Raw genomic sequence first — 13,540 nt, 5'->3', positions numbered from 1 at the left:
GAGTCCAATTCCTCACTGAGCTGAGGCACTGAGATGGTATCAGGACAGGTTTTGGAAGTCACCCTCAGCATCCCTTGGGGCTGCTTCCCAGGACAGCCTGGACATATGTCCCCAGACCTAAGTCCTTGCTCTGAGCCATCGTCAAATTTAATTTCTTTCCAAATTATTCCACATGTAGTCAGACAATGTGTCTTGCAGTCACTTACTGCCCAGTCACAGCCTCATGCCCTAAGCCAAAAAGAGCAATAGTTAAACACAGAGGAGAAAATACTAGGTGAGATTTGGGAGAGAGAAGAACTTGGGAATGCAGGTGTAAAACAACAATGCAGACTTCCTATGGATTTGTTTGGTTTTGTTGGTTACAGAATCTGTGAAGTTACTAATATCGATTTAGGGCTTTCTCCTAATGAGGCAAAAAGAGAGCCTTTCTCCTGCTGGTATTGGAAAAAGATCATTGCACTTAAGCTTTCTTCCCAGCTAAGGTATGCTTAAGATCTCTCTTCACCTTACCAGCTATTTTTTGTGACATGTGTAAGGAACATCTGAAAGCATTTCCCCTCAGTTAAATTTGATCAAAAGTGCACGTGTGGACACTGATGATTTAATAACCCTCATGTCTTTATAAAATCAGCCTAAAATAAAGCAACTATTATGTCTCTCTGAATAAAAGAACAACACTATTGTTGCTGAGACCTTCCTGCTTGAAGAAGTATAGGTAGGATCTAGTTGTCATGGCTGGTTTAGCTGTTCAGCAGCCAAGTCAGGATGTGCTGTCAGGGACTACAAGAGTGGTGGATTTATCACTGGCAGGAGAGGAAAAGGTCGCTCAAGCTGCAAGGTGTAGTCCACCTTGTTCTGGTACCTCTTGTCAGGAGGGAACAGGAAAACTCTTTCTCAGGCAGTGTATGATGCTTCATCATGATCAACCAGTGGATTAACCCCTCTTGAAATAAATGCACAAGTTTAAAGGAAAAAATCCCTTCTTTTTCCTGAGAATTGGAGAAATGGCAAGATACATGCTGCATAGTCTCTCCACTGGGAAATGCACAGTGTGTTACAGCTATGGATGTTCTCACAGTAGTGCAATAGGCAGAGCCTTTTAAGCAAACTGTCAGGAGTTTATTTACAAGCGCTCTCCTCCTACAGAGAGGCTCTGTGATATTCTGGTGCAGAACAGCAGGTGATCCCAGACTGACTGCTGTGTGTTCTGGCAGGGCCAACACTGCCTCGCATGCAGCAAAAACAAAACTGCATGTATGGGAACAATGGGCAAGATGATTTTTCCCACCCACTGTCTCCTGAGGTTGTGGTGATGTGCTGTGTCTGATCTCTGTACTCCTGCAAGTGTGCTCTACATGGATTTATTTTACATTTCCAACTAGTTACATGGTTAATAAGTCCTTTAGGGTCTTCTTCTCCAGAGAAGAGAACTTTAATCACATTTTAAACCAGTGGCAGCAAATGCTTTCTTCAGTGTGGGTTTTGGGAGACTAAAGGACTGCTCATTTCAGAACTGCTAAACCAGCACAGTAACTAGCAGTCAATACCTCATGCTGAGCATGTGCTTTGAAGGCAAGGCCTTTTGCCTCCCTGCAGCTGTTCACAGAGCTGCCATTTGCCAAAAAATGGATGAAATGTCTTTGTTCAATTGATAGATATCTCCTGAATGAGAGATATGTTCAACCTGCGACTTCTCTCCTTTTTCCAGAGGGAATGGACTGACTGCAGAACTGCTGATTTGGAGTAGAAATATCCCTCAGTTTAAAAGCAGGCAAAATGTGAAGAATAAATGTTATTGGCATCCAACAGATGGTGGTTGACATGTTTTCTAGCTGTCATGAGTCTTTCAGAATTCTTCTGTTGTATATGCCAGAGTTTCACCTTTGTGCTGCCAGGCTGAACACAGAAATGACGAACACAGAAATGACAAACACAGGTAGAGGTACTCTGCAGGGCTCTATAGGTAAAGAGAATTAAGCTGAACTAGCAGGAGAGGATTAGTAACTCTCAAATTAATATGTGCACCTCAGACATTGTGATTGGGATATTCCACATTAAATTCACTTTATATAGTAAAGTTCATTGCATCAGGACTTTAATCATTATCTCTAACCTGAGGTAAGAACTGAGTCAGCCCCGGCATCTCTCTCAAGGACATTTTCCTGACCGTGACACTGAATTGCAACACGTAAATGTCTTTTGCCTGATACAGTCCTGGACCGTTTTCTTTTGCCTCTGCTTTGAGGTGTCAGCTTTCAGTGAGCTCTGGTAAGGTTTTATTATTGCATTGAGGCAGAGGCAGAAAAGAGCAATTAAAGAGTTGGCAACTTTGGTATTTTTTTTTAACACTACATGTGTCAAAATGCATTTAACAAATCATGGTTGATGCAAAAGCCTAATTAATGCTAAAATGTAAGTAGAGTTCATTTCAGTTGGGAGCAAATGAGAATTTTAAAATGTATAACAACAAGTGGTTGCCTTAGTTTAGATATAGGACCTAATTACAACTCCTGCTTCTGAGAACTGAAGTCTTAAAGCCTAAATATTCCTTTTTGTTCTAGGACACAGCTGGACAAGAAAGATACAGGACCATCACTACTGCCTACTACCGAGGAGCCATGGGCTTTGTGCTCATGTATGATATCACCAGTGAAGACTCCTTCAATGCAGTGCAGGACTGGTACGAAATACTGATTTTGTTGGGTTTGTTTGGGTTTTGCTCAATTCTCTCCTCACAATTGTTTGTTGAGAACATGAGACATCCCACCCTCTATAATGCTTTGCATCACCATGTTCTTTCCTCTTCATCTAAACTCTGGGATAAGTAATTTGATTTATAAACTTTCCTTCAAAAAAGTTCTACAGCTTCACTTTAATAAAAACATTATAATTCAAATATTGTAGCATGCTATAGAACTTGTTGCTTTTAAAAGTTTAAATTTATTATAAAGAAATTAATCCTTTAATGCATTATTTGGGCTTATGAGGTTTCCGGCTACGCTGCTAAAACAATTCAGTTTAACAGTGGTTGTTCTCTTCAAATCTCAGGGATCTGGGGAAAGGCTGTGTTTATCCTCAGAAGTAGTAGCCCTGTGAGTCCCCTCAATAATTTCTGCTTGTAACCTGGTTGCTGTGTATTGCAGATAAGTGGTCAGGGTGCAAAAAAAGGCAGTGCAGCGGTTAATGGGATCTCCCAAGTCTGATGGAATTGCAGTGATCTGGATGACCTGCTGGGAGAATTTGACGTGCTGGCTGTGGCTCTGGTTCTGAGCATCCAGCTCAGTCTGGCTGTCTGTTGAACACTTATTCTGTACCCTCTAATCTGGGCTGTAACTCAAAAGCTGCAACCATGTGGTTTGTTGTTTATAATAATTTGCCTTTCCTCGGGGCTGCCCTTTTTTTGTTCTCGCTGTCCACCGAAGCAGTTGGTCTTGATTGTCAGGACTAAAGATGCAGTCTCCACTTTCAACCCGTCTCAGTACCATGAACCAGGCTGCAGAAGGTGAACTGCAGAAGCATCCTAAGCTGTACTGAGGCAGCTGGTGATAGAGGAATAATTTTTTTCTTGTTAGAAACACAAACCCAAAGGTTTTGCCAAAACCAGTTTCCTCTATGTGGCACACACTCCACCAAGCTCAGATGAAGCTTCTTCTGCAAGTGTGTGCATGGGGATGTTTTCCATAGGAGTGCAGGTATGTGAGCTAGGGCTATCTTTCACTAAACTATGAATGTTTTCAGCTTGGTTCCCTGGTGAAACAAGATATATATGACCACACATCTCATCTACCTGTCTGAATGTTGGTTCTGCTCTAGTAAGTTTTACTTATCAGTTTTAACTTCACAAAAAAACCCCCAAATCTCAGTCTTTGACCTGCTACTATTTTGAAGTTTGTGCAGGTGAAGTTTAACCTGAAGCTTTGTATTGGAAGTGGTCTAAGGTCTGTTCCATCACAGGCACTGATGCAAGAGTAAGAATTGGGAAAGGTCAGTTTTGTCAATTTGACTTCATGTCTTCCAGTGCCACGGGAGCTGCAGGAATAACTTTGCTAAGAGCACCTTGTCAGCCAAAGGACAGAGGTGAACCATCGCTGTATTTTTACTCTGTGTGTCAGGAATCTTTGTAACCAGTTTTAAGATTCTGAGCACAAATTATGTTGTGGGGAGGATAAAATCGACACATTTCTTTCCTTCCTAAAGCTGGTCCACTAGAGAGGAGATGAGGGCTGTAGCAAAGCCAGCAACGCCGGGCCAGCAGAGTCCTCTAGTGGCCATACAGCTGAGAGATGGTTTTTCCCAGCCTGCAAAATTGCTTTCTAAACTTCAGAAGGCACAAGAAATGGAAACAAAAGCTTTTGTCTGATGCTGGTGCTGCTATACCAGCCTCTGTCGTTTTCTAGCATAGCAAATAGGTAGGATTTTTGGTGGGGTTTTTTCTCCCACCATGCTGCATGATACAGTTATGCGTAAAAAACCTGATTACACTGGATCTGGTCTTCAGTCAGGAACTGTATTCTTCCTGGAAAATTAAGATATCTCCTCCTTGAGCTCCTTTAGCTCAGAGCCTTTGTCTTTGGTTCGTTGGTACATGACTGTTTTAACAGCCTCCTGATCGAGCCTCACCTGCCCACAAGGGAAATGAGAATATCTCTTCCAGTCTGCCATATGATTTCTCCCTTGGGAGATCATTTTACCTCACCCTTCTTATGGGTAGATGTCCTAAAGAGGATCCTAGTTTGCTTTGTGTCACTCATACTTCTCCTAAACCAAGTGAAGTCACCCTTTCTCCTGAATGAGGAGGATTGTGGCTGTATATCAGTATTTAGACAAGCTCTCCAGGTAGTATATGAATGTGAAGTAGAGTCTTTCCTTCGTTCACATCAATCACCTCAGTTAATTATGATTTTCTTAAAGCTGCTGAGAAAGATACACAATTTAAATGTATTTGGGAATACTTGGAACATGACTTGTTTTCCTGTTCACTGGAAAAAGTAAAACATGTATGAGAAGCCTTAAAACATTAAGCTTGAGTGATTTTCCTTACTGCAGTGTGGCAAGAGTTGTCAGATTCTTTTACAAGAAAAAGCATAAATGGGCAAATGCAAAGATAGGGTTTACCTTATATTTGAAAGAAGTAATTATTTTGTTTGAATATAAGATGTATTTTGTGTAGGGTGAGTGAAAGGGTTAAATTAGCTTTCCTGGCTTTCAACTCAGTTTCTAGAATTTTTTTTAGTAGTCTCCTTTGATAGCTGTTATTTGACATTGGGTTGATAGTTTTGTGTGTAGATAAATCAGTGGTTTATACCTCGTTTGAAACTGTACTGGAACTAAAATATATTCAGTATTTGAAAATATAAAGTAAATAGAAAATATTATGCAAGCTCTGCTTTGGACAATCTAGACAATTTCATAGAAGGAAAATAAAAATTGGTAAAATTTAACTTAGATATAAGTGACAGCTGGGTTCACAAATCATCAGCGTTATTTATCTTTAAAGCTGATTTCTAAATTGGATTGTTGATACCTCCTGTTGTAACTGTGAACCTGAGACTATTTTTCTTCTAAGTTCACATGTGAAGCACAGAAAATGTGTTTTGTTGTTAATTTGGGGAATTCAGCACAAACAAGGCACAGCATTTTTATTTTGTCACAGAAATACCTTTCTCCCAGTGTGTATATTGGGCTCACCTTGATAGCTGTTGAAACATCTCAATTGCACGAGCCTTGTTATTTAGTAATTTGTCTTTCCAAAAGTTTCTGGAAATTTGCTGCTATTTTTTGTAATGGCATCAGGGTTTCCTTTAGATGTTCTTCATAACTTTTTTTGGTTGGTTGATCTTTATGCCCGATAAGAGTAAATATTGATGTTCTGTAAGAGGTTTTTCTCTAGCTTGTACAAAACAAGAAGGATATGTTTCTGTGGGGGATCCTTCATGCAGGTTGCTTCTTTTTGATAAGTAATTCTGTTTAAATAGTTGAGATTTGGCAGTGTGTCCCCATCCAATGCCAGGGGCTGAAATGAATCCAGAGGTTGAACTGGGAGTCAGAAGAAGAGCCTGCTTAAAGGTGTTTTAAATTGAACCTGGGAAGACTTTATTTCTCTTCATTGCTTATGGAGACTGGGGAGATTTCACGTTCCTGGGCTTTTGGCTCATTTCTGCAGTCACCCCCTTCTGTGATGAGCCTTGAGAAACCCCAGAATACCACATAAGCTCATCACAGACTCATATTAGCTCCCATGGGGCTTGTCTAAGGGTGAAACTGGAGGAGCCAAAATTGGGATTGGAGAGAGTGCCTTTCCAGGAGGACACTAGGAAGAGGAAAAAATTTCATTGCATGGAGACTTTGTTTGTTTTTGGGTGTTGCACTAAGGGTCTGGGCTTGTGCGGTGGGCTTGGGTTAGGTTTATGTTTTCCAGTGCAATCCAAACAGGCTGCTGCTTCTTCAAGGCAAGTTGCACAGTGAAATGACTCCCTTTTCCATAGTTATCTGTGAAGTAACACCACTGGCTTCTTTCCATGGAAAAGGCAAGTAAGCAACTCAAACTAATTAAAAATTGTCATTAGTAGATCAGAGCTGGAGGCTCCTGATAATTCAAAGGAGAAGGAATCAAATGCTTTATTGTTAAGGGAGTTCAAGCAAACTTAAACAGAAGTAAAAATCTGAAGGGACTCCTGGCTCTCCTGGGAAATGGCAGAGTTGCCTGAAAGTGCGATGTCCAGTTTGGATTGGTGGCTAATAGGGACAAAAAGTGGAAGGTGATTTAGGGACTGGAGGAGGACTGGAGCTGGGAAGGAGTGTATTGCTTCTGGCAGAGCAGCCTAATTATCTTTGGGAAGGAGAGAGTCAGAAAAGATAGAGCTGACTTGGGGAAGATCAAATAGGTTGTGCTGGTCTGAAAAAATGGATGAAAGTGAACGCCCCCAAGCTAATACTGTTCTGCTGCTGGCCCTGGGGCACCTCCCCAAGGATGGTGGGAGAGGACTGGCCCTCAGGATAAACAGGAGGAAAATCTTCAGTTTCATCATGGAAAAACTATAAAGAGACCAACTTGGGATCTGCAGTGAGCTCCACTAGAGTCTCTAAGTTCACCTGAGTGCTCCTTCCTAAGCTCCCATGCACTGCCCCCTCTGCCACTAAGTTAATGTTGGTTCTGTACTTGCTGTCTGTCATTGCATCTGCTGTTCCCTGCCTTAGGTATCACTTCATCCTGCTGGGTTCAAATATTAGCTCACAGAGCCTTGCCTTGATCTCATATCTTCCTGATTTGGTACATTTCTGTTTCTCTTTAGCAATTATTTCCACGTTTCTATGCAATTTTCAGCCTCCATGAACCCCTTTTCCTGTTCAAGCAAAGATGACTTGATCCTTCCACCTGTATTTATGGTGTTCCTAAAACTCTACAGCAAATGTGCTGCAGCAAATGAGCATCTTTTTTTGTCTGCTCTAAATTATTATTGTTCTGTCTTTTATAAGAAGTTGTAAATCCAGCATGAAGTGTGCATCTACTGTATGGCTCTCTCTATGGGACAATTATCCTGAAGAGCTATAATTGATTGCCATTCCTCTGACAGAAGACAGCTGAAGGAGAATAAGCTTTTTTCTCCCTGGACTTCAAAAATTCTTCAGTTCAGCTTTTTATCTGGATCTCATGATCTTTTAACACTTGCAAAGTCTTAACAAGAAACTTTATTGTCACACCAGATTAAGGAGCAGTAAAACAGAATGGTGCTGTGAACTACAGAGTCTGCATCCTTCCTTTATGTGTAAGCCAGGTCATTAATGGTACTTGTTTTTATATTTAATATATGATTATTTTGGCACAGCTGATGGAATGTGACAGTCTTTTCTGACCTGCTGCAGGGCCACACAAATCAAGACTTACTCCTGGGACAATGCACAAGTGATCCTGGTTGGAAACAAATGTGACATGGAGGATGACAGGATTGTTCCTGTGGAGAAGGGGAAACACCTGGCGGATCAGCTCGGTACGTGGAAAGCTTTTCTTTCTACCTCTTTTTCCCTCTACTACCTTATACTGTGTTCCTTTTAGTTTGTACAATAAAAAGTCCCCTCAGGAGTAATACTTTAATAATGGTCTCACAACTAAGAAGTGTAATATGTTCCAGATCCATATTTTACTTGCTTCATGCTCAGTAGGCCAAGATGTACTTGGTAGAATACTTGTAGTGTTGCTGTATCTGTAAAGGTAATGTCTGAGGATGGAAGGAAGATAAAGTTTGTCTGAACAGAAAAGGTTTTATTAGCTCAGCAGAATGAAAAGAGAAAAGGTTTTCATAAACACAACTCTGTCTCCAGGTCTCCAAGTCCCACGTACTCATTGCAAATCAATGCAAACATTGATTTTTGTCGAAGAATTTATTTTTTTAATTAAACAGTGAAAAAAAAAGAGTTTATACATGAGGACTGTAGAACTGAGTAAAACATATTTTAAAAATGTACTAGGCTTCTTTATCTAGGTAAGGAAATGACATTATGTTGTTGATGTGGGATAGAAAAAGCAAAACAGTTCCACTGAGAGGAAATTGGGATTGCAATGAAAATTTCAGAATGAACAGCAAAATAAGCTTATATTAGTTTATCATGTATTTATCTATCATTTTTCATTATCCATTATAGCATATATGATATTTTTAATATGGAATGAGGGCTTTGTGTTAAGATTTAACTATACTGCTATCTTCTGTCAAAGAATTCAAAGTAGCAAGTAAATCCTGTTTAAAAAATTAATTTAAATTTTAACAAAAAGGTGGTCACTGTTACAAAGAGTTAAGAGCAATCAGGTTATTTTTTCATGTTTCATGTGAAAAAAAAAAAGGCATGTCTGCAAAATCCTGCAGGTTTAGAGCTTTCCAGTGTAAATTCTACATATGGCAAACCCAAAGGGGTCCCATTCGTGACTTGAGACTTGAGGCACTGCCATCATTAAAAAAACAATGAGCAAATATCAAACTAAACCCATCAGTATTGTTATTGTAATAATACATCTTTACATGTAGGACTATCAAAGCAAACAGAGACATGGTTAGTTTACAAAATCAGTTATGGGCTCTTTTTTACCCATCAGAAGTTAATTTGCTTTTGAAAATATTAATGTGAATAAACTTGGCTCCTGGCTTGCAGACTCTCAAAAACGTGCGTGCAAGTGTGTCCACATATTTTGCAGGAATAATTACACTGTTAGTAGCTGAATATTTGTCCCGACCAACGTAACACCAAATAGAAAGTTTTATTTGAACTCCCACTCCAATTGGGACATCTAATGTTTTTTTTCTCACCTCAAAATTCCTCTGTTTGTTGGATTACAAACTTGGCATCTAGAATCTGAATCCTTTATGTATGGGACACTTCAAACCACACACACACATAGAGTTACCATAGCAACTGAATCCATCAGTAGGAAACTGTTTTGCTGAAGAATCCCCAGTTCTGCCCCTGACCTGTCCTCATGTCTGTCCAGCTCACCCTGGACAAACACACCCCAGTGCAGAGCAACCCAAAAGCTAATCAATCCTTTGGGAATTGCTGTCCCAGCCCTGCTCTTCTATAGCCTCCCAAAATACTAAACACTTTTTAAAAGGGCTGAAAAATAGATCTGATTTCATCAGTCAGTTTTTCCTTATTGCAACTACGTTAATGTGTACAGCATTATCTGAAATTATTTTGTGTGTTAGCTGGAAGGAATCTCTTTAATTGGCTATCAACTGCTTAAACTGCTACAGTTCATCATAATGATTCACATAAAGGTTATCCTTCAGCACGTTGATCTAAATTTGTATAGTGACATTAACATCATTGAAATAATTCCCTAATCAGATTAAGAAATTGCTCTTGGCCTGAGCATGAACTGAACCAAAAGAGATGTCAGTGTTGGACTGACTAATATCTAAGTGCAGTTCTCTGGTTTCCTGCGCTTTTTATGTACATTTTTATTCACCATCAAAGACACAAGAGGGGCAGACAACTCTCTGTGCAGGAGAGCCATCCCTGTTAATTAGGAGGCAAACAGCTCCACCATCACTTCACTGGTTGTCCCCTGAATTTTAAAAAGGGTTTGAATGGGGTGGATACCTACTTATCTCACACATCGAGGTGACTCAGCCTACTGGCAGTGGCAGACTAATCAGTTAAAACAAATTATCTTTCCCTTTGTTTGTGGCAGAATCAAAGGAAATTGATGCAATGTGGAACATCCCCAAAATGCAGCACAACAGAATGTAGCTTATTGCAAAAGAAACTCTCCATGGTGCCTCAGCTCTTGCTGCTGGCAATTTAATAACCTGGTAGAACAGCAGCAACAGCCACTGTAAGCACTGGTTGGCCCTTGAGGCCCCTGGAGTTGGAAAGATAAGGAAATGCTTCACAGTTGAGCGCATTCCTGCTGCTGGGGCAGGCTTTGGGCTGTCTGGGGGAGGCTGATTCGAGTGTCAGCAGGGAGCAGCAGGAAGAGCTGTCTGTGCCATCCCCTTCATGGCATAACTCCAGCCTTGCTTGTTTGGTTTTTTTAATCTGAAAGGGTCAGTGTTTGAGGATCTGATCCGTGCTCATCACTGCAGTGAAGAGCTGGTGACTGGACACTGGAATTAAAGTTGGGTGCAGTCCAGTGGTGCTGAACCTCCTGTCAGGGCAGTGCTCTGTGCTGTGCAAGAATCAATCACCCTGAGGAGCTTTCCATCTAAACAGACAAAGAATGGGAAGAAACGAGACCCAAGTCATGGAGCATTTTGCTCCTGAGCGCAGAGGTTGGTCAGCAGAAGGAATGAAACCACAATCTTCCTTCTCGTTCTGGCCTCTGCTCTTGCCAGATTGCAGCAGGGGTTGGTAGAGCCAGCCTGGCCCTGGGCAGGGGTGTGTGGAGCCTAGGAAGGTTCCTTACCCCTTGCTGGGGGTGGCATGTCACCAGCTGCAGACCAGGGGACTTTCAGGGATGAAGGGGGGAGAATCCGACTCCTTTACCCTGGGTTTATTCAGATCTGTATCATCTGCAGATGTGCTTACCAGGGTGATAGTAAGGATCCATTTATCCCTTTGATAAATATCAGATAGCATCTCACTGATGCTTGATAAATTTTAGAAGAATTTCTGCTCACTATTCCGAGATTATGGGAATCAACAGAGCTTAAGAATTATGTAATGTCTTGTTTTCTTAAGGTGCATTCTGGAAAAAATGGTATTTTAAAAATCATCATCATCAGCCTCTATTGATACTTTCTGCTCACTTTTTCCACAGGTTTTGACTATTTTGAAGCCAGTGCCAAGGAAAACATCAACGTGAGGCAGGTGTTTGAGCGTCTCGTGGATATAATCTGTGAAAAGATGTCGGAGAGTGTAGAATCAGACAATTCCAGGGGCACTTCTGGAAGGAGCATGAGACTCACAGATAACCCACCCCCTTCGCAGCAGAACTGCTCATGCTAGTGACCCTTCACTCTGAGAAATGTCCTTCTCCCTTCCTGACTAAATTTTACATTTTCATTTGTGGTGGTGCGTTATCATGTAGTCCAAAGGCAGAAGTCTCTGTTGTAGGAAACTGGTATGTTTGTTTAATGTGCTGAAGTGTTAATATTATGTATTTCCTCATCTAATAATTTAAAAATCTGAAAAACTATTGTAAGTGCACCTTGTGTGGATGTGAGTTACACTGAAGAAAAATAATTGTTTGGTGTTTCAAATGTTATTTCCACAGAGAATGTTGCATTTTTAATTATAAATTCCTCTATTGCAGAGTTTTTTTGTCAAGAACAGTGGGAAGCACAAAAACCAATTAAGAGGGACCAGGTCTAAAAGAAAATGGGGGAAAATCTTTTATAAAGCAAGATTATACTTTTTTGTTAACATAAAGCCAAAAAAAAAGAATCAATCCCCAGGTATTTTGAGAGTTGTCATTGCTGTCCTGGAGACATGGGCCTCAATTTTCCTGTATGATGGAGCAGAAAGCAGAGCATGTCTGTCTGGCAGTGTGAGGTCCTTCAGAGAGCAAAGAGGAAAGGGGGTGGATTTTGTGTCAAGTCTCTAAATAGAGGAAGAACACATGAAGGAATCAAATCTTTCAGGCAGGGGAAGAGGAGGAGGCCTGGCAGCCATACCTGCATTACCCTGTGCTTTGGCTGGTGCTGGGTGAAGGAGTGAGAGCCCTTCTAGGGCTCCCCTTGCCTCCAGACTTTTCCCCCATCACTAGTAACAGCTCCCTAACCCTCTGTTTCTAGAATCCCAAGAGCTGACTGTCCTGCAGCCTTTCCCCTGTGTCCTGTAATTTTACCTCTCCAGGTCTGATCTACTCTTATCAACTCCCTGCTGGTGGATTTGTTGCAGGATGAAGGAAAGGAGGAATTGGCTGCTCCATGCTTAGTTGGAGGCAAAATCTGACTTGTAAGACTTGGAATAGCACTGTCTCAGAGCGATAAAAATACCAGGAGCCAAAATATGAGTCTTTATAGATATTAGTGCCAATATTATTAGATTTTCTCTCTGCATTTGTTGTTGATTTATTTTTTAAATTTTGTGATAGATGGATGCGTGTGTGGGGATAGTTATTCTGGTTTCAGATTCAAATGCCACGAAGTATAACTTTAAAAAAAAAGGAAGATTGATTAATAAAACATAACTGTGAATTAAAAATGACAAAGATATCCTGTTAAGAGTTATTCTACAAGTTTTTTGTTGCTTCATTCTTTGAAGGGAGGAAACATTTTTAAATTAAGTGGATATGGAGAGAAGTTTAAGGTGAAAATTCTGGAAAGTTTTATGGCTTTACCTTTGGCCTGTGAATTTCTCTGACTGAGGGGACTTCCCGACGTCAGGAACTGGAGTGGAGTACCTGCCCTCTGCACTGTAATGTGCTGGATCATGACACTAGTAAGTGCTTTTGTAATTTTGTTCTGTTCTATCTCAAAGTGTAATAGCTCTAAGAAAAAAAAGCACAAAATTCGGACAAAAATGCAACTACTTTGGGGTAGTTTGAGCTCATTGTGCTACGGGTTTCATCCCTCTGTTTGTGTGTTGCTTTTGGAAATCTTTTCTGTGATGTGTTTTGGGTGCGTGTGATTTAGTCCTGAACGTGTGATTTGTGCAGTGCTGGGACTGTGGTTGTTGTATCTAAACCCCTGAAACTGCAAAATAAAGAGAAATGAAGTCACTGGATGTGGCCAGAGAGCTTGTGTCAGCTGCATCACTTGCATTAGGCAATCCTGGGCATGTGTAAAGAAGAAATCCTTTTAATGCTTCAAACTACATTGATCTTGGTTGGCAGGGTGATGATTGACCCTGGCAATCTGGAATCACTGTATAGGTTTAAAGCAGAGTGAAGATTACAAGGATTATGTGGCCAATAAATGGGCAGTGCTGTGTTCTAATTGTAGAAGTAGCAGGATTTAGGGCAATTTAAATAACTAGCAAAAATAATTTAAAAAATCCACAGTAGATAGCAATGATTTTGAGCTGTGCAGATATAACTGAGTGCCTTAGTGCAAATAATGATTTGTTAGCTCAGCAACTCAGTGGTAGCAGAAAATGCATTCAG

The 13,540-nt window shown here is 40.7% G+C and overlaps 1 protein-coding gene across 1 annotated transcript in view; it reads left to right on the top strand.

Annotated features, from left to right (window-relative positions):
- RAB3B (RAB3B, member RAS oncogene family) overlaps positions 1-12,907 on the top strand; it is a 37,959-nt gene extending 25,052 nt beyond the window's left edge. The window contains exons 2-4 of the mRNA XM_017805282.1: positions 2,562-2,680; positions 7,864-7,988; positions 11,252-12,907. Coding sequence (XP_017660771.1) covers positions 2,619-2,680; positions 7,864-7,988; positions 11,252-11,439 — 375 coding nt within the window. The 5' untranslated portion in view covers positions 2,562-2,618 and the 3' untranslated portion in view covers positions 11,440-12,907. The remainder of the gene's footprint in view (positions 1-2,561; positions 2,681-7,863; positions 7,989-11,251) is intronic.
- The last annotated feature ends 633 nt before the right edge of the window (positions 12,908-13,540 follow it).

The sequence above is a fragment of the Lepidothrix coronata genome, unplaced genomic scaffold, assembly GCF_001604755.1.
Source record: "Lepidothrix coronata isolate B3197 unplaced genomic scaffold, Lepidothrix_coronata-1.0 Scaffold12, whole genome shotgun sequence".
Classification (NCBI taxonomy): domain Eukaryota; kingdom Metazoa; phylum Chordata; class Aves; order Passeriformes; family Pipridae; genus Lepidothrix; species Lepidothrix coronata.
This window is presented reverse-complemented; position numbering and strand designations above follow the sequence as displayed.